Genomic DNA, 25,318 nt, shown 5'->3' with positions numbered 1-25,318 from the left:
ACACAAGACATATCTGGGCAAGAACAAGAAATTATTTGCCTGCGTTATGTTGACAATGACCTGAAGCCCCATGAAGAGTTCATCGGCATGTATTCTGTTACTGAAACAACAGGAAAAAGCCTTGCTGGAGTAGTTAAAGATGTGCTGCTGAGATTAAACTTACCAATGCATGGTTTACGAGGTCAAACTTATGACGGGGCAGCTAATATGGCTGGGAAGCATGCTGGTGCACAGGCACTGATAAAACAAGAGCAGCCACTAGCACTTTATGTTCACTGTGGAGCCCACTATACTAATTTAGTCACACAGAAAGCTTGCTTAGCCTCTGTTCTGATCAGAGACTCATTGGATTGGGTCAACCAGCTTGGAGTCCTTTTGTCTCATTCAGGAAAGTTTAAGGCGATCCATGCAGCAATAGCACATGCAGAGAACCCATCATGCACTGCAATAAAACCCCTGTGTCCCACGAGGTGGACAGTACGGGGCAAAGCCATCACAGCTGTTTTGTCACAGTATGGGTCAGTGCTGGCCAGCTTGCAGGAGATGGCTTGTGGTGCCTCAAATACTGCATCTACTGCTAATGGGCTGCTGGGGCAGTTTAGGAAAGGCAAAACAGTTTTGGGTCTCATCCTTGCCTCACCAGTGATTTGTGAGCTTGAATGCCTGAACATCTCTTTTCAGGAGAGAACTGAAACCATTGCTGGCATGAGGGCTGCTGTTCAAGTTGTAAGGACCTCAATCAAGGCCAAAAGAAATGAGGCAAATTTCAAAACTCTGTTTGAAGAGGCGACGGCTGTCGTTCAGTCTTTAGGTGTTAAGCCCATTACCATTCCACAGACCAGACCGCCCCCAAAACGCGTCATTGAAGGAGCTGAGGCACATCAGCCTAAAAGTGCCAAGGACCACTACAGAGGGGAATTCTTTAAAGTCCTGGATATTGTAGACGCAAAGCTCAGTGAGCTATTCAACCAGGAAGACTTGTTGACTTTGCAAAAGTTGGAAGAGACACTTCTGAGTGGAGAGATTGATGCTGCAGTCATTGAGAAATACCCAGAGTTGAACAGAGAGTCACTTTCAGTGCAGCTTTCTATGTTTCGCCTGAGCTACTCATTTAGCAACAGTGCAGAGGCTGCAGGGATCATTTGTGGATTGCCTGTAGAGGTACGTAGACTATTTGGGCAAGTGGAAAACCTGGTCAGGTTGCTTCTGGTAGTCCCTGTTTCATCCTGTGAGGCAGAGAGAAGTTTTAGTGTCCTCCGCAGGCTCAAAACCTGGCTCCGGTCCACAATGTCTCAAAACAGACTCAACCATGTTGCTGTCTGTCATGTCCATCAGGATAGACTTGACTTACTGGACAAGAAGTCAATTTGCAAGCAATTCGTGGCTGCAAATGACAGGAGGAGAAAACATTTTGGCTCTTTTGCCTAGGCCATTGTTTTTTAACCTTTTGTGTGCCACGGCACGTTTGGCACTGTTGGATAACACTACAGTGCTATCTAGCTTTCATTTGTATCAGAACTACACAGTAATTTATATTTATCAGTTCATTACATCCATTCTAATGTTGTTTTCGTTTACCTTCACACACCAATTAGTTAGTGGAAATGTGGAATAATATCACATACTCGAGAGTAAAAACAAGTTGGTGTATGTTAAAATTTTTGATGCTGTTTTTCCCTTTAACCATAGCCTGTGTTCATTGAGGCATAAGATACAACTAAGAAAAGAAAAGGTATTCAGAAAATACTAATTCAAATTTAGATCAATATTCTTCCCATGTTATTTATCAGTCTACAAAACTGTATGATAAGGCCTGCAATTAAAGAATTAATTTGATATGTATCAGTTCAATGCTGCAATTCAAAATGTGTTTTCCTTTACAAATGTATATTTTTAGAAGAATAAAATACATTTGTGAATGTTTTGCAGTGTAGTTCATTTATGACATATTTCTCTTCGAACTATTAATGGATCAGTCAGGTTTCCGATATGTGTCCCCTCCAATGTTAAACTCGTTCCTACGCCCCTGGTTGGTTATGATGATTTCATGATTGAAGAAACCTTGTTGGTGACTACATGGAGGTAATCTTTTTTTACTTAAAATCAAATAATACGGGGCGCCGTTTGTCCTCGCTGCTGCGGCCCCAGGTTCGATTCCCGTCCTGGGCGCCCTTTGCCACGTGTCACTCCCCCTCTCTCTCAACCTGTTTCCTATCATATCTTCAGCTGTTCTATGAATAAAGCCAATAAAAGGCCAAAAAAAAAAAATCAAATAATACAAAAATTGCAAATAAATCATAAGTTCTCACTTCAAAAATGAATAATAAATGAAATCATTTTTAAACCAGGCTCTATTTTAAACTTCCCTGCGAATGGAATCACGAGTTAGTGACCTTGACAGACTTTTTTCATTGGTCGTGACAATATTTGTGTCATAGCAGATGGCCTATTTTTTTAAATAATCCATCATCCATCAGCAATTTGATATGAATTTAAGTCTAGCAACAACTTACTTCTTATTGATGTTTATTCAAACAGAGAGAAACCGCAGTCTCATGTCTGCATATTCCCAATAATTGTTGTTATATTTCAGCCTTTCAAAAAAAAAAGAAAAAAAAGTTAGCTTTTTCCTAGTCACGTAATGACATTTATCCCAATAATGGAAATTCACCACAATCAATTTATATTCCAATCTGTGATAAAATCGTATATCTATGAAATCACAGCAATTCCACATCATTCTGCTGAATAAAAAAATATGAGGAGATTATTCCATCAATGCCATTTCAGCTGACCTTCCCTTTCATTTTGTCAAAACTGTAGAGTAAAATCACATGACATTGAATCAAGTTGGCCTTAGTGACATATCTGGGATCACACGCTCGTGTGATCAGACAACACTAGATGGAGAGAATGCACCGCCAACACAGCAACTAACGGTGAGGAGCTGCTGTGATCAGTGAGCCGAGTCAGTCAGCAGACAAGAGAGACTTTCACCCGGAGGCTTCGCGTCAGCAGCATCCTAATCTCATCATGAGCTTCTACCGACGCTCTGCCGATCCCGATCCCCCGCGACCACGAGTAAACATGGCACCGCTGTTCCGCGGCTCTGTGCGTCTACTTACCGTTTAAACACCACCTCCATGTCCTTAATCTGCTTGCGGGAGAACTCCTTGAATTCCGTGTAGGGGTTGAAGACGCGGTTCAGGCGAGGAGCAGCGTTGCCTTCGTTAATGTCCTGTCTGCGGGTCAGTTTGGCGGACAGCTCGGAGCACGAGTCGCCGCAGGCTGCCTCGGCCTCCTGCGGTCTGGGTCGGACCGGGCTCCGTCCGGGCTCCGGACTCGCATCAGCGTACTGCGATTTGGGTCGGACCGGGCTCCGTCCGGGCTCTGGCCTCGGATCAGCATACTGCGATTTGGGTCGGACCGGGCTCCGTCCGGGCTCCGGCCTCGGACCAGCATCCTGTGATCTGCGACGTACCGGGCTCCGTCCGGGCTCCGGCCCCGGTTCAGCCTCCTGCGTAGCGGCCAGCCGCGACTGCAGCTTCCTCGCCAGCTCTTCCGATGCCATGGTCGAGTACCGCGCTGGTCACAGAGGCTTTCAGGGAGAATGAAGCTGACAGCCGTTACCAGGACCTCCGTCAAGCTGCCTGCTGTGACCCACCGACAAGAAGAGAACAGCGCTTCCGGTTCTTCTTCTTTTTTTTCAAAATAAGACTTCACAAACTCTCTTCTTCAGTTAAATTTTCGAGAGACAGGATGCAGCAAAGACGCACTGCTGCCCTCCACAGTTCATTGCGTCTTTTGTCGAGTATACTAAGACGGAGAATATGTATTAAGATTATTTTACAATTTCCCACGGTGATAATGCCCTTTTTGCAGCAGCCATTTTGATATTTCACGGCATGTAAACACAAGCATTTGATCAAATGAATCATCCGGGTCCCATCAGGGTCTTATCAGTGAGTCAAAATCAGCCAAGACTGCGGCCAAACCAGCATCAAAAGAATAGATGCAGCATTAACATATGGGAGTCTATTTCCAAAACAATCGTAAAATAATGAGAAACTTTCTAAAAAATAATGAGAAATGTTCTCAAAATAATGGTATAATTTGTAAAAAAAATAATTACTAAGTATCTAAAAATAATGACGTTATGTCTCAAAATAATGAGTTAGTTAATAAAATTGAAAATCAAATTGAATATATCATTATTTTGAGATCCATCCATCCAGCCAGCCATTATAATAAGGATAATAATAATAATTTAAATAAATGCAATTAATTAAATAAAAACTCAGTCAGGGATACATGGCTTCCTCCCAGGAGAGACTCACATCTGTAGTTGGAAAATCTGGTTGAAGACCACAGGGGCAAAAACACAATGAAAAAACAAAGAACAAGATAATTCGGACTAAATACACTAGGCCTGATTAGGTTCAACGACAGACAGGTGTGGAGACACAAGGGCAGGCTATGGGGATTGGGGAGAACAAGAGGCAAGGCTGACGAGACAATGAGGCACAGCTGGGAGACAGAAAAAAGGACAGGAAGCAAAGCACATGACAACACAAGACAGAAGGACTACAAAATAAAACAGGAAACCAAAACAACAAAAACCCACAGTCATGACAGTAGACAAGACAAGAAAAACACGTGACAACACAAGACAGAATGACCACAAATAACACTTGAAACAAAAACAACAAAAACCCACAGTCATGCCCCAACCTCCTCATACCTCAGATACATTTTACATGTGGTTTGATACAGAGAAAGTGGTTGGCCCCTTTCAGATAACATATTTTATTAAATATTAACTAGCTAAATTACAGAAATTGTTAGCCCGTTAGCCACACAGGATAACCCTCACCTACTCATTCTTGAATAATATGAACATTTAATTTTCTGTTTTACGAGCATTTTTTGCCGTGATTGAGTCTTTCCACTCTTTTCAGCTGCCTCATTTAGAGCATTTATAGCGAGAATACTCCATTAGACCTTTGGGACACTGTGATTCTTTTTGACCTTGTATGAACATTCTCCAAGAAAACTGTTCTACCCTTAGTCTACTCCACGCATAAATTGGAAAGCACAAAGATCATCATATTTTTTTAACATCTATATAATTTATCATTGTAGAAAATCCCCTCCCTCTCCAACCTTCCTGAGCCTGCCCTCTCTGCTTCTGGGTGGAGACTGCATCCCTCTTTCCTTGTTCAAGCTGTATATTTGACATATGAGTTATTTGGTTTAAATGTAGATATTTAGCTGATTCATTATTCCTATGTTTGTATGAATTGTGTTAGTACCTTTGATAAGTTGGGGTATATTCAAACCAGGACATGTTTATTCAAACGTATATCCTTTGTTGTCTTGTGTTTTTGTACAACAGACCATTATGTTGACCTCAACTAAAACCATATTCTACAATGATGATGCAATTTTTAGTTTTCTACAAAGCAAGATAAGTTCTGGTCACCTTGTTTAGTTTCCCAAACACTGGTTAATATTATTCATTGTGTATATTAAAAAGGTGTTATTTTTGTACTTTATAACATCAGTATTTCTTAGTTTAAGTGCCTTGCATAGTTTTCAGCAAAAGTGGAAAGACATTTTGAGACTTGAAATATTTATGGAATTGTTCTGCATGTGCTTGAGAATTTGTATTTAAATAAAAAGGAAAAAATGCAATACGAAGCTGTAGATTTTTTTCTCCCACATTGTAATTCCATGCTGAAAACGGACGAGTGTAACATAACTGTACAATACTGTGAAAATAAACAAAGACGCCTGCTTCATATCGTATGTTTAATTAACAGCTTAAAACTGTACATTTTAGTGACAGTAAAAAAAAAAAGAGTACATTTAATAGAAACACAATGGCAGAATAGACTACTGATCCACACTCCGGCCAGATGATGGCGGTAATGCGCGATAACGTTGCTTACCAACCGCCACATAACACCGAGGCGAAGAAGCAGCGGCAGTAGAAGGAGAAGGAATAGGAATATGATTAGGATTAGGCGCCTTGACTTTACAGTATTCATTTATTTAACAGCGAAATAGCAATTACAAAGGCTGAAAGGACGTAAGCGAGATAACGACAGAGTCCCGACACGGAGACCGATGAGGACGATACGACATTGGTATGTAACGGTGGTTTCATTTTCCATGACATGGCATTTCTTTTTTAGTTTGCAGAACTGTTTGCTAGTTCAACCTCCGGGGACAGTGGCTTCCTCGCGAGACTAACGTGCTTAACCTGACTGCAGGAAAAGCTATCAGCCGTGTTTCCTGTTCGTCATTATTAAATTTGAAACTTAACTCGTCAGGAAGTGTTGTACGTGACGGAAGCCGCTCCACGTCCAGTGGTTCCCCTGACAACACGTCAGTGAAGTGGCTGGCTGCCCCCTCAGGGGCCAAGCGGTGCCGCTTCCAGTTATCCCTTAGCCTCCCTCACTTCAGTTCTTTAAACGGTATGTAGTGTTAGCATATTAGAACTCTGTGGCCGAGTCCAGGCGTCCAGGACCGAGTCCAGACGTCCAGGACCGAGTCCAGGCGTCCAGGACCGTGTCCAGATGTCCAGGACCGAGTCCAGACGTCCAGGACCGTGTCCAGATGACCAGGTTCATGTCCAGACGTCTAAGACCAAGTCCAGACGTTCAGGACCATGTCCAGATGTCCAGGTTCTTGGAAAAACATGGATTACTAGTACAAAATACAAACTCTAAATTCAAATGATTTCAAATGTATGAGGAACAAACAAAGTTCCTGCCCATCAAAATCCTGCTCCATAGGGCTACTGGTAGTCAAAAAGTCATCAGCTTTCTCAAACATGTTGTCTCACTTACTGTCTTCCACAGAACGATCCCTGACATCAGCACAGCAGAAGGATGAGCTCACTCCACAGGTTGGTTAACAACTCTTATTGATACTGAGTCACAACAGTCTGATGCATATTGACTCAATTTATGGGATGCAGATATTCAATTCTCAGAACACATTACATTACAGCTCAGTAATATCATGGTAATACCGGTAGTTTAATAATACAGAGGACATAAGTCATCCCATGTAATTACTCAAATAATAACCAGGTAATATATTGGTATTAACTAAACTTGGGCAGTATAACAGTATTATGGTATAGTAGGATATCTAGAAATACCGACATCATAAATATGGAAGGCGCTTCTATGTTGTCCATAACAACGTGCAAAGTTGCTGGCGACGACAACGGAATGACTTACCTCAAGGTAGTGTGCTTGCTCCACTACTATATAACACCTGCACCAATGAGCAGCCAATGGACCAGAACACTGAGCGGTTCATCTACGCTGACGACCTCCTTGTACCATCCCAAGAGAGGACGTTTGAAGCTGTAGAAGGAGCCTCACATCAGTCCTCGATGAGCTACACCTCTACTACGAGTGCAACCACCTACACCCAAGCCTGCTCGTTCCATCTCAGGAAGCGGGAAACAAAGAGACCTCTTCACATCACATGGTCTGGAACACCTTTTGAGCACTGCACCAACTCTGTCTACCTTGGTGTAACACTGGATCCCACTCTCTCCTATAGGGAAGACATCAAAAACACCAAACTGAAAGTTAACTTCCGAAATAATATCCTCCGGAAGTTGACCAACTCCAAATGGGGAGCCACGGCACACACTTTTAGATCTACTGCTCTGGCCCTGTTCTACTCCTCTGTGGAGTATGCGTGTCCTGTTTGGGAGAGATCATCCCATGTCAAAAAACTAGACCTTGCTTTGAATAACACCTGCCGCTCAATCACTGGCTGCTTGAAGCCCACCAACATAAACAACCTGCACCTCCTCGCTGGCATTGCCCCTGCTAATGTGAGACGGGAAGTTGTAAGCCGAGTAGGGATGACCAAGGCCACCAGTGATGAACGCCACCTCCTCTATGGACGTGTACCCCCGGCCCAACGGCTGAAGTCCAGGAGAAGCTTTCTCAGCAATGCCCAGCCCCTAATAGTATCACAGAAAGAAACCAGACTCAAACTCTGGACAAAAATGGTTGAGGACGACCCTCCTCCTATTGACATGGGTATCCCTCCTTCTGAATCCCTCCCTCCGGGCTCAGAAGCATCATGGGTCCAGTGGAAGAATAAGGCGATCAAAAGTTGCCATGGCCAGATGGGGTTATTAAACCAAAACCAAACTACCTGTGAATGTGGAGAAGCCTCGTCTGCCCCCTGGTACCCAACCAGTGCAGCTCAAAGGATCTTGCATTGTTCAATAAAAATGCAAAGGACTATATAAAGAAATGGGAAACTGTCATATAAAAAGCTTCAAAGACACAAAAAGATAAAGAAGATAAATATAGAAGCTGCTCTGTCTACAATGTTGCATTGATGTGATGTGATGTATTGTAGTGACCAGCCGACGCCACCAGAGGTCATCTCTATAATGAAAAAGGCACGGAGACTCAATGTTTCCATCTGTTGTTGCCTTAGTTAAACTTATAATTTATAGTAGGGATATCAGTTTTTATTCATTTTGCTTTCAAAAATTCACGAAACGCAAATCTATACAAGAGGTACTTTTCTTTTACTCCGGCACTCCACAAACTCAATGTACTTTCCCATACAGTTTTAACGTTTTGTGATGTAAATGTCTGTTATTTTATTTTCTGTTGGCTTTGCTGAAATTCAATGCCAAATTTTGATCAGGTTGGTCCCAAATAGTTCGATCTGTGGTCTCTGACTAATCAGAAGAGCTGATCACCAAATGATTCCTGTCCGTGTAGCTGGAGTGTTCATCCTAGTAGCTTGTTGTTGCATGGTTGCATGGTAACGACCGAGTCACACGGTGCCACGCAACACAGCTGGACATACACAAATGCTCTGTGGCGGCCGGTGCATGAATTTGAGGTTTCTGTCTGCCGGTCCACACAGCTGCCTTGCTTTTTTCTGCCACCCAACCGCTGTGAATTTGTCGATCAGTTCTTCGGTGGCTCAACCAACCACTGAGACTTTCTCAATACGGACTCTAGCCCTGCCCTATATCATAACATTATTATGAGCAAAGAACAGACTCACAATATAGCTTTTTTGACAATTATTTATCCTTTATTCATGAAGTGGGTCCTTATGATTTATGATTACCTTTTTTCTTTTCTTTTTTTTCACTGAAAAAGATGTTTCCTATCTGTGACACAAAAACGATTTCTTTCTTCATAAAATGTAAGGTTAATTGTGATTTCCATCGTCGGCAACATTTGTTTGATCATATTCACTGAAGCCGACACTACGCTCCGATAGAACAACATAAATCATCCGGTTTTAGAAAAAGAAGCATGCCTCTACGTGCATGTAGAGCCTGTTGTTTGTTTCGCAAAAAATCAACACAGCCCGGCTCATCCTGTCCAATCAGCACGCAGGGCTGTGTTCGTGGACACACAGAGCCCCTCCCCCCTCGGGTCGTACCACTATCACGGGGGGAGGCGGAGGGAAGTAGCAACAAGCTTCCAATTCCTCGGTTAAAAACCGAAACGAGGAGGTCCAAAACAACCAAGGAAAAGAAAAGAAAGATGGCGACGGTGCCTGTGATAAAACCAGAGTCAACATCGGACCCGCGTTAAAGGTGGCATGATCTAAGGGATTTCAAAGGGCACGGAGTCGAGGGGAAGGAGCTCGGTGGTCGTGGGGGAGGAGCGTGAGAGTTGTAAACATTCAAAATCTGACAGAGTGCCCTCCATCCACCGGACTTGCCGACTGGGACTTTAAGCATGTTTTGATGATTATCAGGGTATAATAATATTAAGTTCAGGTGTAGCTAGTAACTGCACCTCGTATTTGTGGACTGAACCAAGCTTGTCTTTGTGGCTTTTCATCATAAAGTTTGTATGCTGCCAACTGACCCAACCTGTTTGTTTTGCAGACAGCTGAGTCAGCTGCTCAGGGGACGGAGGTGGAAGAGGAGGGTGGAGGTTCCTCTGTACTTTTCCACTGGCTTTCACTGCAGGACCTTCTGCTCCTCCACGTCAGGACCAGGTGCAAATCTCAGTTTGAAGCTTTATTGCCATCTGACAGCGTACTGCTTTTTCACTTACAACTACAACAATAAAAAGCTTTCTTTGGTTTTTAACAGTTCTAAAGAGTTTTAGCAACAAGTCAAAGGTTGCAGGGCAGTGGTAAACAAGTCCATAGTGAAGTACTTTTAGTTGTAGCAGCAACAGTAGTAGAAATATTACACAGGGTTCACACTGAATGCTGAAGCGTCACCCTTTTTGGTGAAGTGCTGTCCGTATCCTTTCAGTGCCTGGAAACCAACGGACTATTAACGTGACACGCCGTGGCACTGGCTCGGGAAGAGTAGTTTGATGGCCGCTGCAGAGAAATGCACTTCTGGTGTAAACAACCAGGCTACTGTTCACCCAGTGACTCGGCGTCCAGTGTGGACCAACAATAGGATTTTGATTTTGATTTGTTGCATACAGTACCATTCAAAAGATGCATCATGGGAAGGTGTGTTTGGGGCCCACACCAGGAACTTAAACTACCTCTGCTGTATAGGTATTGACTTTTTTTGGTAATCTGTCTCTCACTTTAATAATAATAATAATAATAATAATACATTTTATTTATAGGCGCCTTTCTGAGCACTCAAGGACAGTGTAGTGAATTAAAGTACAAAACAACCAATAAAATACAAATCAAACAATACATTTTTTACACAGTTACAATGCAGACAGTTAGACAGTGCAATTTAAATCATAGGTAAAGGCAGTCTTCAACAGATGGCTTTTGAATGTGGATTTTAATAGTGGGAGCGAAGTGATATTTCTGAGGTCGGGTGGTAATGAGTTCCAGAGCTGGGGGCAGAGCGGCTGAATGCTCTGCCCCCCATGGTGGTGAGACGGGCTCATGGGACAGTCAGGTGGATAGAGGAGGAGGATCTGAGGGTGCGAGAGGGAGTGGCAACATGGAGGAGGTCAGACAGATATGGAGGGGCCAGGTTGTAGATGGCCTTAAATGTTAACAGGAGGATCATGAACTCAATGCAGAATTTACCTCGCAGCCAGTGGAGCTGCTGCAGGACGGGAGTGATGATGCTGACAGCTGAATTGATGATGATGATGATGATGATGATGAGAACTTTATTGTCACTGTATGAATACAGTGGAATTACAGCGAATTCTGAACCAGTGAATAGAGATTTGGGATTTTTCAACCGAGATTAAATGAGAAATGCACTTAGTAAAAGCACTTATATCAAAGCATGCATGGTGATACAGTACCAGTCAAAAGTTTGGACTCACCTTCTCATTCAATGTTGTTTTTATTTTCATTATTTTCCACATTGTAGATTCTCCTTCATGCCTTAAAGTAATGATGGACTGTCATTTCTCTCTACACTTAATTTGGTGGTTCTTGTATTAGAATGGCTGCCCAATAGGGCTATTCATTGTAGAGAACTGTGTAGCAAACCTACCTCTGCACAACACAACCGATGGTCTCAAACACCTTAAGAAGTCAAGAAATTACACAAATGAACTCTTGAGAAGCACAGCTGTAATGGAAAACCTTTCCAGGTGACGACTTAATGAATCTGAATGAGAGAATGCCAAGAGTGTCCAAAGCTCTCACCAAAGCAAAAGGTGGCTACTTTGAAGAGTCTAAAATACACTTTTCTGTTTAATACATCATTCCATATGTTTTCCTTAATAGTTTTGATGTCTTGAGTATTTTTGGCTGGTACTGTATATCGTCATCCATGCTTTTAGTCTTTTTCTAAACGGGTAAAAAAAAAAAGGCATTTCTCATTTAATGTTTATTTAAAGTGATAGACAGATTAAAAAGTAAGGTTAATATACCTGTACCACAGAGGAAGTTTTAGTTCCTGGTGTGGGTAGGCCCCAAACACACCTTCCCATGATGCATCTTTGATTGGACCCTCTCTGCCTGGTTCATATCCACATTCAAATACCACACCTCAATTTATTGAAAGTAGGCTTCCTGCTATGATTAGACCTTTTTCACAGCAGAAATCTTGATTTATCATAATTGATACGAATAATGTTACCAGCTGTTCTGTTCTGTCCAAGTGTTTCAGTAAGCCAGGGTGAGGGTGAGTTAGAAACTGCTCCCAGAAACTGAAAGGTGTTGTACGAGTGGGTGCAAATGAGGATGCACATGCAACATACTGTATGTGCAAAGAAATGTAGCAGTGTTGAAGTGCTAAAAAAAAAAAAAGCAGTAAGCATAACATGGACATGAATGCACAATCTGAGATATTCAAAAATAAATGCAGTTATTATACAATTCTATTTTGAGTTTTTTAGTGTTTACTTATGTATTATATCTCTACTGTTTACTTAGTTATTGTACTTGTTTTTACTGATTCCTTTTGTTGTTGCTGTAACACTGCAAATGTTCCCACCGTGGGACTAATAATAAAGGATTATCTTATTTGTTTATCTTTATTCCAGTGTTGGCTATTTTGGCCATTTCAAAGGAACTATAGTAGAATCTTGAGTCTAGTAGTCATAGCAAATACACATTGTACTAGCCCCCCCCTCCCTTAAAAGGTATTTAATTATTGTAACTAGGGATGCCCGATACCCCGATATTTTTTTTAGACCAAGTACAAGTACTTACATTTGATTTGGGTAATTGCCGATACCGAGTACCGATATGAGTACTAAATAATGCCATAACAGTCTTATAATTACTTTGTGAGAGAGAGAGCATGATGTAAGCATGAGTTCGGAGTAAAATGCACCCTTGGTAATTTCCACCATGACATCCAGCCAAATACCATAAGAGTGTGTATGTATGTATGTATGTGAGTGTGTAATATAAGAGTGTGTGATGGCGTAACAGCTGTGAATGTAGCAGTTAGCCCCGGCATTTCCACTTCTGAAAAGTAAAGCCAATGCTGACCAGACATAAATGTAATTTGGACAGATATGAAACTGTTTATTGACTAGAAGGACTCCTCCCTTGTTGCTATACACAAAAAAACATTCACAGCTAACAATTAGTTGCTTTTTTGTAATATTACAAATGTGTCATATAGTCATGCTAATATGTCAAGGACACTGTGCCTTACAGACTCAACCTCAAAACTTCACCGAACATCACCTTGGGTATATAAGAGCCTACACTTGTCCTCACTATGTACATTAGTGCTAACATGTGTAAGCTGTGTTGAAGGCCACAGGCATGCCTGATAGTCGATGAGCATGTCTAAATTCAGCAGCATTAATGCACGTCTCTTCCTGAACTGTCTCGTTTGATGCCTTCAGTGACTCCAATGTATCGTAAAATGTTCTCCAGTTCCAGCTGTGCCTGGTCAAACTGGACCGTGTATCTAAAGTGATTATAACATGCAATCACCCGGGTCAAGATCAACCCAAGTGGCTTGTTTGTTTACTTACTGGTGTTTTCCAGCATGAAACTGTCATCACGTTTGATGTAGTTCCGCTTGTAAATGCCATGGAAACACAAGCCAAACACGAGGCAATATAAAGCATTGCAATGTTGTGTTCACACAAAACGTACAAAGTTAATGCAAAGTCACAGGGCTGGCTGGTCGATGTGAATCACATGGTGTGAAAAGATAAACGGCAGCTAGCAAGTAGGTTCGATTCCTGGCTCCTCCCGTCCGCATGCCGAAGTATCCTTGGGCAAGATGCTGAACCCCCTATTTCTTCCGATGCTGCGCCGTCGGTGTGTGAATGTGTATGAATGTGTTAGATCCTGATGTGCAGACGGCTCCTCTGCCATCAGTGAATCATGAATGTGTGTGTGAACAGATAAAGGTGACTGAATGTAGTGTGAAACGCCTTGAGTAGCTAATTAGCTAGAAACGTGCTATATAAATGTAGATCCATTTACCATGAACACAAATTATCTCATGTATAAACATGAGCTTTCCATCAGGGACCTTCAAGGCAAGAACAGGTATCAAGTGAATTCAACAGAACTAAAGGTTTAAGAAATGTCATTTATTAGCATTAATACAGAACACTTGTCAATCAGTTGAACTTGTGTGGCTGAACACCAAGGACACTTTAGTCCTGGGTATGATGGACTACACGTTAAAGACACAGTGTCTGTTGATTAAGTCAAGTAACAGTAAGCACACTGAATATGCAAAATATGCATTATACAGTATACAATATATGCAACAACAGAGATACATATACAAATTAAGCCATCATCAAACATAGATCACATGATGTATTATAGTTGATTTCATAGTAAAAGCAGCACCCCAGCAGTACTCATCTCAAGTACCACACCTCTCAAAAAAACAACCTATGTTATTCTGTGGCTCTGGAGAGGCGTTGTGAAATTGGAGAAAATAACCCTGATGATGTCAAAGTGATGTCAAGAAAGGTAGCTGAGTGTAAATGCACCCCCTTTTTTGTCTCTTACAGAAGAACCCATAGAGACCCACAAGAGGAAACTCTACCAATGGTTCAGCCACTTGCCTCAGGAGGAGAAACAGTTTGGTGGTTACTTCAGCCCAGAGACCATGCATGTGGAGCCACTGATCCTGGAGAGGGAGGCTGAGGAGAGGGCAGGACTACTCAGTTCCCCTCTCCAATCCAATCCCTCCAGCCGCTCGTTGACTGTGGAACAATTGTTTGAGCCCACCAATGCCTGGTGTGAGGACCGGGGCTTCAATGTGCTGCTGTATGGAGCTGTGGGAACAGGGAAGAGTACAGTGGTTCGAAAGCTGGTGCTGGATTGGTGCACAGGGTCTACCCTGACCCACTTCAAATTGCTCATTCCTTTCTCTTGTGAGGACCTTGGCCAGCTGTCAAAGTAAGATGATTTTCTCTCACTCAGTGGCATTCTTTACCATTGTCTAATGTCACATATTTCTGATATCTGGAGTTCATGTTATATTAGTCATTTCCCACAGAATCAAAGAGTCAGTCAACACATTCTATGTACCATACAACTTAGTGTTGCTACGCCAGTATACAAAATAGTTATGGAAACAATACAGGAAAGGTATATTGCGTGCAACTAGCACGTAAAAACATGGAACGGTATTTACAAACAGGGTGCACTTGGGTAAAAACGCAGATTGCCTGCCACATGAGCGGAAAGTGAGAGCCCACCTCTATTCTGCGGTGGAAATTCTCCAACTCTTAAAAGCAGGTCTAAACCAGGAAGCTCCACACGAACAAACCCTGAGTTTCTCCTACATGTCTCCGCCTGAACCAATCTGAACAAACTGAAAAAATGTGCCGTCCTTTCCTCGTCAACCTAATCGATATGGAAATAAAAGTGATTTCATATCGCGGTGTGTAATGTTTAAAGGGGCCAGGTTTTCTCTGGCCAGGTTTTCTCTGGTCTCTACACCTATAAACTGGTCCTCCCTGAGCCTGCCAACTCCCAGGATGAGGAAAACAAGCAATTTAGATTTAGCTCCTTTCTTTACGTAACGAAAGGAGTCATTTGCATAAGCCCGAACTCCTCTGCACGATGATAGGAGATCCGAAAGGGGGGCGTTTCGCAACACAGCGCTGAGAGCCGACAGCGCGGACGGAGAAAGCGGACAGACAGCGCCAACCAGAGAGACCCACGGAGAACGCTGACGGAGAGTAGGGACAGACGACAGCAGGACTGACAGCCCAGGCCGACAGCAGCACAGACCGGCACGGACCCACAGCACGCACGGAGAATGTGGACCGACATCACGGACAGACAAGTGCGTCTTCTGCTGCCTCCGGTCAGACGGAGCCCTGGGGCGCGTGTCCAACAGAGCACCGTGCACGGCGGTCCGGGTCTGGTCTCTTGCGTTTCATTTTTACGGCTACGGTCCGTGTTCGCTTGTATGTGTGTGCTAACCACTTCACATCGGACTGCTTCAGTAATGAGGGTCTGTACAAACCTGGCTTTGTACAGACCCTAGTAAAAGGATCTGTCCCCACAATACGGCCCCAGCAACTTCACCTGAGCCACATAGGCGAGCCATAGCCGTACATCCATGTAAACATTGCCGCATGCTGCCGCATAGCGCAAGCCGTCCTGTCTCTCTCCGAATAGGCGATGACAGCCGGAGCTCATTAGCATTTAAAGGTGCAGACACAGAAGCAGCATGTTCTCAGTAGAGCTCATTTGAGCAACTTTTAGACAGCTGAAATTCAGGACCACAGATGGGTTTGGGGCAATGCATATCGAGTACAGTGCTGTTGGACCTCTGACAGCTGTGTGAAATTGATGAAAACAGTATAATATGTGACCTTTAAGGACATTTAAATGGTAAATGGCCACATTTATATAGCGCTTTGCAACAATGACATTCACACCGACGGCGGAGTCAACCACGCAGGGCGACAGCCAGCTCGTCAGGAGCAATTAGGGTAAGGTGTCTTGCTCAGGGACACCAGGCACTCAGCTAGGAGGAGCCGGGGATCGAACCGGCAATCTTGCAAGCCAACCCGCTCTACCTCCTGAGCTAAACCCCCCCATACATTTCTGTGTTGAAATAGCCGCTTATATATTTACTATAATATTTAATATGTGAAATATGATTACAGTTTTTCTCAGTTGCTTTGGTTCTTTTCTCAGATCAGAATGAAAATTCTCAGAACTATTAGTTCAACCTCCACAACATTTAGTAATTTGTGCACATCATAGTAGCAATTTCTACTTTTTGTTGAACTAGTTATCAAATTTTATACCTTTCTTTATCATTTTTTCTTGGAAATGTATCCTAAATTGAACAGTTACTCTCAGGTGAACTTAAGCTTTCACTCACGAGGAGGTGTGTGAAGTATTAGTTGTAACCATGACAAGCCACGTGTTTACAGTCACTCAGGGATGAATCCGAGGAACCCTCACTTGGCAAGCATAATGAACCGAGCAGGATATAGTGTGGACCATTTCTACAAAACAGAGGAAGAGGGAGAAGAAGCACATAGACAGATTCCTAATGAAATTAGGGTGGACCATGAATCATGGCCTCACAATGGCTGAGGCTGGTCGGAGGGTGCAACCAAATGTTGGAAGAACCACTGTGAATTGAAGCTCTACCAAAAGAGTGTTTCTTATGTTTGTTCTAAATAAGTGACTGTAGTGTATTTTTCTTTTGCACAATGCTGTAGAATTGCAAAGAGCATATACAGTAAAAACGTATTCAGTGTCTTGTACTCACTTACTCCCCTAACTACAGCAATGTGTAACTTTACTGTAGTTTTCAAATGGCTGTACAAGTAGTGTATACTGCTGTCTTGAGCATTTTCAGGTAGTGTCACTGAGTTCTGACCTTTTTTTGCATTGGAAAACAGAGAATAAACTCATAATGAAAACATGACAAATCCATTTGACTATCTTGTTCATAAACAATGGTGTCAAAACTTTCATTTTGATGACACTGGCAGTTTCATTGACATGAATACTTGCTTTTGAGGAATGGACTATCCATTTTGAGCAAATGACGTGCTTTTGCAGGTTATTCACTAGGTTTTGCAGTTTGCACTAATTGTTTTGAGAAATGCACTAACTGCTGTGCAAATGTTAATATTGATGTGAGAAAAGCAAAGCGACTGAGTAAACTGTAAAATCATATGCCTTAGTCTACATATTTGTGCAATATTCTTATGCTTAATTTTCAGCTGAAGCCACTTTCGTTTGTGCCTGGGGGGATTACACCTACATGAAAATTAATATTTGTTCATTGCGCTACTTTGTGAAGCGTTATTAGATATAACTGAGTGTTAGAAAACGAGCTCATCCTTAGAAAGCGGAGCAACGTAACTGCAGCAAAGTAGAGACAGTTGTTGTGGTGGACATTTACGGCCCGACTTAATGTGTATAACTGAATGAAACAGTTGATTGGTCTAAAGGTGATAAGTCTTTATTTTCATCCATGCAGAGCAACATTGTGGTGTAACGGTTAGCAACACTGCCTATGGTGCAGGCGTCAGGGGTTCAACTCCCCGTAAATCTCAAAGTAGGGCATTGAACAAATAATAATTTTTATGTAGGTGTAATCCCCCAGGCACAAAAAGAAACTTGCTTCAGCTGAAAATTAAGCATTAAAATATTGCACAAATACATAGACTAAGGCATATGATTTTAATCATATTTCACATATTAAACAGTAAATATAAGCGGCTATTTCAATAAAGAAATGTCATTTGTCTTTTTCAGAAATCTCCCGTTCGCAAAAAAATCTTAAGAGCTCTACAAAGAATCTGCATTATGTCCGCGATATGAAATGTCGGAAATGTCGGAGAATATTGTTTAGATATGTTATTGGTAGGAAAAACGGTAATTTTCTTCTAAGTAATCAAAATCCTCTCCCGACGTAAAGCTGTTGGAATCACTTTTATCCCCGTATCGATTAGGTTGATGAGGAAAGGACGGCAATTTTTTTCAGAGTTAGTTCAGATTCCGGAAAAGGGCAGAGACATGTAGGAGAAACTCAGGGTTTGTTGAAGCAAACCTGCCAGCGAACAGGTTAGGTTCACAGAGTCAGTTACTATGGTAACTGACCTAAAGGTTGGTTAACCTCAGGGTTAACAAACTCAGAGTTTCAGGAAAACCTACTTTCTGGAAAGGGCCCCTGCTCTTTCTGAGTCTGTGTTGATGTGATGTGTTGTAGTGACCAGCAGATGCCACCAGAGGACAGTGTCTCTATAGAATAACAGGCCTTAAAAAGGTTATAGTTTCAGGGAGTTTTTGTTCATTTTGCTTTCAAAAAGTCACTAATCAACGTGACAAACAATAGGTATTTCCCTTTTACTCCAGATTCCATTGACTCAATGAGCTTTGCCCCTGCATTTTGAATGGTTAGCTATATCCATCCAGTTTGAATGTTTTGTTGTCACAGGTATACTAGGAATCAAGCAGGTATAGACTCAAATGCAGATAAAAGGTTTATTTAAATAATAAGCTAACAAAAAACATCCAAAAACCCAGGGAGGCCACAAGGGCAAGAACACTATATTAAAAAAGGGAACAAGATAATCCACAAGGAAAAAACAGAACTCACAAACAGTAATCCAAAAACAGGCCAGGGGCCCGTTTCAGGAAGCAAGTTTAACAAAATCTGAGTCAAAAGCTGAACTCTGAGTCGACCAACTCTAAGATGGGCAACTCCGAGTTTTCGGTTCCAGAACAGCAGTTTTGAATTAGTTCAATCAACTCTGAGGATGTAAACTCTTGAGTTACGCGCGTGCCTGCCGACTATACAAAGGCATCATCAATGGAGCTCCGATACTACGATTCACCATGGCAACCGGGAGAGTGTTATTAGATATTACTGAGTGTTTATGGAGAAAATGAGCTCATCCTTAGAAAGCGGAGCAACAAAACTGCATCAAAGTAGAAGTAGTTGGCTTGGCGGACATTTACGGCCCGATTTAATGTGTATAACTGAATGAAACAGTCGATTGATCTAAAGGTGATAAGGCTTTATTTTCTCCTTCATAGAGCGACTCTGTGGTGTAACGGTTAGCAACGCTGCCTACAGTGCAGGCGACAGGGGTTCAACTCCTGTAGTTCACAAAGTAGCGCAATGAACAAATAATCATTTTCATGTAGGTGTAATCCCCCCAGGCACAAAAAGAAAGTGGCTTTAGTTGAAAATTAAGCATAAGAATGTTGTGCAAATACTTAGACTAAAGCATATGATTTTGATCATGTTTTACATATTAAACAGTAAATATAAGCGTCTATTTCAACAAAGAAATGTCCTTAAACATTTCATAAATCTCCTGTTCGCAAAAAATCTAAAGAGCTCTGTAAAGAATCTGGATTATGTCCGCGATATGAAATGTTGAAAATGTCGGAGAATATTGTTTAGATAGGTGATCGGTAGGAAAAACTGTAATTTTCTTCTAGGGCTGGGCGATATGGCCTAAAAATTGAATTTCCGATTTACGATTTTATTCAATTTACTTCCTTCTTTAAAAAAAAAAACTTAAAATGACAGACATTTTTTAAAGAACTGCTTTGATTTTTATGCTTTAAAATAGCATTTTTGTAAATAAAATTGTCCTGCCATTTTAAACAGTGTGCACCTTTATTTTGTAAAAATAAATAAAAGCTCTACCTCTTGGAAAAAACGCTTTTGTAAACATAAATTTAACATAGGATTGCAGGCTATTACAAAAACAGATCAATTTCCCCATTAGGATTGATAAAGTGCAAACATATGTCTTTCGCGATATGCAGCGTGACTGCATCCGTTACAGCTTTCCACCGGGACCCTTTCTTGTCGTATGGGATGCAATGAGAAAATGACTAAAGTTGACTGCTTCTTAGCATGTGTTTGTGGGCTGCTGCGGTCTTGTACACGTAGAGAACAACAGTTGTCCCACTCTGTTGCGTGGTTCTGTTTCAAATGCTGAAACAAATTGGTTGTGCTGCTAGCTTTAGTGGCGACAGGCTTTAAACAAACTTTACACCGGACCGTACTTTGTTCGAGGTCGGAAGCCGCAAAACCAAACCACTTCCAAACCACTGAAGAAACGTGGCCTTTTTTGGGGACAAACTCCGTGCTTGCAGCCATGTTGCTTGTGTTTGTGTTTCTGTGGGAAGGAAACGCGGGGGGAGGGCGGAGCCCACTATGAACTACGGGAGCCCATGGGGAGCGGCGGCGACGGAGGAACTTGCAGAGAAAATCGATTTTCATTTTTTAAAATCGTCCCAAACCACAAACTCGAATTAATCGATTATGTCGATTTATCGCCCAGCCCTATTTTCTTCTAAGTAATCAAAATTCTCTCCTGACGTAAAGCTGCCAGAATCACTTTTATTTCCATATCGATTAGCTTGACGAGGAAAGGACGGCACATTTTTTCAGAGTTGGTTCAGATTCCAGAAAAAGGACGGAGACATTTAGGAGAAACTCAGGGTATGTTGAAGCAAACCTGCTAGCGAGCAGGTTAGGTTTCACGGAGTATGTTGCCCGGGTTAACTAACTCAAGGTTTTCACTAAACCTGCTTTCTGAAACGGGCCCCAGGACACAGGCAGGGGCCCATTCCAGAAAGCAGGTTCAACAAACTCTGAACCTAACCCTGAACTCTGAGTCAACCAACTCTAAGATGGGCAACTCTGAGTTTTCGGTTCCAGAACAGCAGTTCTGAGTTAGTTCAATCAACTCTGAGTATGACAATCGTGAGTTACGCGCGTGCCTGCCGACTCTACAAAGCCATCATCAATGGAGCTCCGATACTACGATTCACCATGGCAACCGGGAGAGTGTTATTAGATATTACTGAGTGTTTATGGAGAAAATGAGCTCATCCTTAGAAAGCGGAGCAACATAACTGCATCAACTGCCGAACCCCTGTCACCTACGGTGCAGGTGACAGGGGTTCGGCTCCCGTAGATCTCAAAGTAGCGCAATGAACAAATAATAATTTTTATGACAATAATTTTTATGGTTTATGACAATATCAGCCTCATTCTTTCAGCTGCAATCCCAGCGGTGTAAAACGGACTTGGAAGAAATCAAATAAATATAAAACATAATTCAAAGTAGGCTGTACGCTGACAAAGAAAAGTCATTCCCTCTGATGAGAATCTGTATCTCTCATATAAAACATCGTCAGGGATAGAAAAAGGGTTTTGTCGGTCTCTGTACACTCTATAGTTCTCCTACAAGACCCTCTCACGATCCACCAAGCTTCTTTTTTTTTTTATCCGCGCACCAAGACAGCTGATTGGTCAGTCGGCGGTGTGTTTCTCCATGTTGATCTCTTATCAGGAACATAACCTGCTCCGGAGCAGGTTAGCTACACAGCGTAAGTTACCATGGCGATCTACCCCGGTAAGAAGTGAACCAGTGTTGTAGGACGGGAAAACCCAGAGTTAACGCTTAAGTTACCTCGCTAAGCACAAATCTTGCTTTATAGTACAGTCCCCAGGTGGTGGGTATACATATACATCATCCATACAACAGGGTTGATTAGGTCAACGACGGACAGGTGTGGAGACGCAAGGGCAGGCTATGGAGATTGGGGAGAACGAGAGGCAAGGCTGACGAGACAATGAGACACAACTTGGGAGACAGAAAAAGGGAGGGAAACCAAGACAGGAAGCAAAGCACGTGACAACACAAGACAGAAGGACTACCAAATAAAACAGGAAATCAAAACTACAAAAACCCACAGTCGTGAGAGTACCCCCCCCAGTCCACAATTCAATAGTCCAGGAGGGCGGGCAGAGGAGGCCTGGAGGAGGGGCTCAGGATATGTAGGGTGGGTGGGAGGGACCTGGAGGGAGGCCGGGCAGGAAGGGGACCAGCAGGCTGCTGAGATTCCGGCGAGGCTTGGATTGCAGACTGCTGAGCTCCGCCGGTGCAGGAACCGGAGATTATTCCAGATTGGGATGTATTTAAATGGTGCACAAAATAATACAGTGGTTTTGTGTTCGAAATGCCATACTAACGTACTGCCTACTATATACTCAACGTGTATGTACTTCATCGTGTCTACTAAATGAAAATCGAGTATGCTGTTACCCTCAGACTGTTCACATGGAAGTATACACATCTCATACAAAAAAATGTTTTCAACTTTATTGACATCCTCATCTTCTCTCGCGTAACTGAATCGATACGTTAGCGGTCAAAATCAATCAAAATATAAAGCATGATTACTATTACACTTAATTAAATATTTCTAAATATTTTTTAAGTCAAATTTAAACTGTCAAATGTTTTCTACGGTTATTATATATACGTGCTCCCACGCTTCCCTCTTTCTTCCTCTTACCTGAGTAGCTGCTTCACTCGCCATCAATTGTGACTATTAAGCAGCTTTTATCGATCATTAATCGTCCGTTCATAGATCGTATTATACCTCTGACCACGGAACACCAGCACCTTCACTGCGGAGACGACGGAGGCAATCAGCCCGTCGGAGGAGCTTCATTATTCACATGTACATGGAATTTGGATTTCCCTCTGAAGTAAGTAATATGACTTATCTGGTTTAAATAAGTTCCTTTATTATTTGATCATCAAAAGACAGGCATATGCATCCATAAACAAAATCAACAGACATGTAGGCTAATATAAGTCATTTTAATAATATCATGTATGAGTTTGATGGGATAAGTAGTGGGCTATTAGTGAATAATTTATTAGACAAATAATCCATGTTATATATACAGGTTGCAATACGTGTACGATAAGAAGAAATAAGTACTGTTTATCAACAAATTAATAGGAAAACGTTCAGAATAAATGTATCTGATGTTTTCTGTTACAGGTTGGTGCCAGAGGTCCGTACTGCAGGTCAATCCTCATGTTCCCCCACTGGGCCTCTATTTCGAAAGGGGATTTAAGGAAGGACCTCCGTCTTTCAAGGCGTTCCAAGGGGAACCTCGTCCATTGCTTACTAGGGGAGCATAGATGGGTTCCATGTCCATAGTTCCACGGTGGTGATGGGGGTGACAGCGACGAATCCAACGAGCCACTCCAGCAGTCCTGGGACATCCTCAGAGGCACCAGCATTCCTGGGACATCCTCAGAGGCTCGTAGCTGCAGTCCCTGTGTTGCAGGAACATGATTATTGTTGAGGTTTTATTTCTGTTTATCAGTAGTGCAGTTTATAAGTTTATAAATATCTGAATATATATATATATATATATATGACTCATGTTTTAGGCCTGCAGGTCTATTTCCCTCCTGCTCTGGAGGAGAGACCCTGCTGCAGTGGTTGGCATCATGGCTGAGGAGATGGGGTGTAGTGGGGTAATAGCAGGTCTTTGCTCCATCACCTCATCCATGACAACAAACCCTTCCAGTGTGCAGCAGTGACCTCTCCTCCCTCAGTGCTGACACCGTCAGTTCATACAAACAACACTTCTCATAATCATTGTTTAGATCAACTATTCACCACTAGTCATATATTATAATATGTACTGTAATACTGTTCCACATGGGATCAACTTAATGGACTCTGATGTTTTAACACATTGTAGATATTACCCAGCACTGACTTTACCCGATTATTTATAAGAAAAACAATATCATCTTGTTTCTTTTATGCTTCACATTAAGAATGTAGTGTTCAATACTTTAAACTGCTCCCAACTCACCTTGTATTTCTGCTTCATATTCTCCCACTTCTTCTTTGTCCATCCGGCTCCACCTTCCCTCCATCCCACGTTCTTCAATAAACATCCTATATGAAAAATATAAAAGTGTTACAGTTCATTGATGATTTCTTGCTGTTCAACAGAACGTTTCAGGTAGACATCTCAGCAGAGCAGGACATCTCCCATCTATATATGCTGGTTTTCAACCTTATATCATTGAGTAGCTAAATATGCAACAGCAGAACTTAAACGGAGCCCTGCATATGAGAATTATAACATTTAATACCACATTTTCTTACATGAAGCCTCTCATAGCAGCATTCCTCCTGCCGGTGAACTTCTCCTCATCGTTCCCTCCACCGAATGAGGCGCTCAGTGTCTGCATCCGTCCCTTTAACAGACAACGATGCACCGCGTTATTAATCACTGTTAGTAAATATATAGCCACATTTTAAGATAACCATTATATTCTTAGTTAACGTCGGTAAAAAATAGCACATTTGCCGCTTTGCTTACGCCCACTAACCTCTATGGTAAATTACCGTCTGTAGGCTAGCCGGCTAGCAGGACCTCCGATTCGTAACGTTAACGTACAATTCCAACAACAATAAAGTAACGTTCATTATCAATACGATTTAAAAGTCAGCTGGAAACATAAAAATCGTGTTACGGTACGCGGTTTGTGTCGGGCTGTCGCCAGAATCACCGATTTCGTCTGCCATTATCCAAAACTTTGTAGAAGTCAGACGAGCCGCAATGCATTTTGGGGAAGTTGAGTAAATCTAGCAAGGTCCGCTGTATACTCAGAAATTCTTGCCAATGCAGTATACTGTACATCCGGGCATTTCTCGCGTACACAAATTCACGTACTATTGTATGTAGACGCATTACGTACTCAAATATACTTTATATGAGATCAGAGCGACCAAAATAAAAAGGCAAATCATTTCACCACAAGGTGGCCGCCGAGTGCGGACCTGAACACACGTCATTGAACTTTTAGCCAATAGAGAACATTCCGCTGTAGTGGAGGTGTGGGCAAGCCGGTTGCAGCCGTCGTAGACCGCGCTGCCAAGCGCTGCAAGAAGCGGCTCTTAAAAACTTGCTCCCGCGATGTTTTGGGTCACGTGATATGGTCGCGACCCTGTGACGTCTTTGTAGTCGGCTGCTAAGTCGGACACAAATTCTAGCCATCATACATCGCTTTCAACCCACAATACATCACGTTAGGTAGCGCGCTGCAGGCGGCTACATCAAGTCGAA

The 25,318-nt window shown here is 42.3% G+C and overlaps 2 protein-coding genes across 3 annotated transcripts in view; one reads left to right on the top strand and one right to left on the bottom strand.

Moving 5' to 3' along the window:
* The window catches only part of efhd1 (EF-hand domain family, member D1), a 30,762-nt gene extending 27,153 nt beyond the window's left edge, over positions 1-3,609 (bottom strand). Inside the window, exon 1 of the mRNA XM_084020000.1 lies at positions 3,126-3,609. Coding sequence (XP_083876126.1) covers positions 3,126-3,571 — 446 coding nt within the window. The 5' untranslated portion in view covers positions 3,572-3,609. The remainder of the gene's footprint in view (positions 1-3,125) is intronic.
* Positions 3,610-6,002: 2,393 nt separating this feature from the next.
* Positions 6,003-25,318, top strand: part of nlrx1 (NLR family member X1) — a gene marked incomplete at its 3' end in the record, with an annotated part of 33,843 nt that continues 14,527 nt past the window's right edge. Inside the window, exons 1-4 of one of the 2 annotated variants that reach the window (XM_084019933.1) lie at positions 6,003-6,149; positions 6,867-6,913; positions 9,911-10,023; positions 14,418-14,808. In XM_084019933.1, coding sequence (XP_083876059.1) covers positions 6,897-6,913; positions 9,911-10,023; positions 14,418-14,808 — 521 coding nt within the window. In that variant the 5' untranslated portion in view covers positions 6,003-6,149; positions 6,867-6,896. The remainder of the gene's footprint in view (positions 6,150-6,866; positions 6,914-9,910; positions 10,024-14,417; positions 14,809-25,318) is intronic. The other variant, XM_084019932.1, reaches the window with a different exon arrangement.

The sequence above is a fragment of the Eutrigla gurnardus genome (genome assembly GCF_963514095.1).
Source record: "Eutrigla gurnardus genome assembly, chromosome: 10".
Taxonomy (NCBI): domain Eukaryota; kingdom Metazoa; phylum Chordata; class Actinopteri; order Perciformes; family Triglidae; genus Eutrigla; species Eutrigla gurnardus.
Note: the sequence above shows the minus strand (reverse complement) of the source record. Positions and strands in the feature narration are given on the sequence as shown.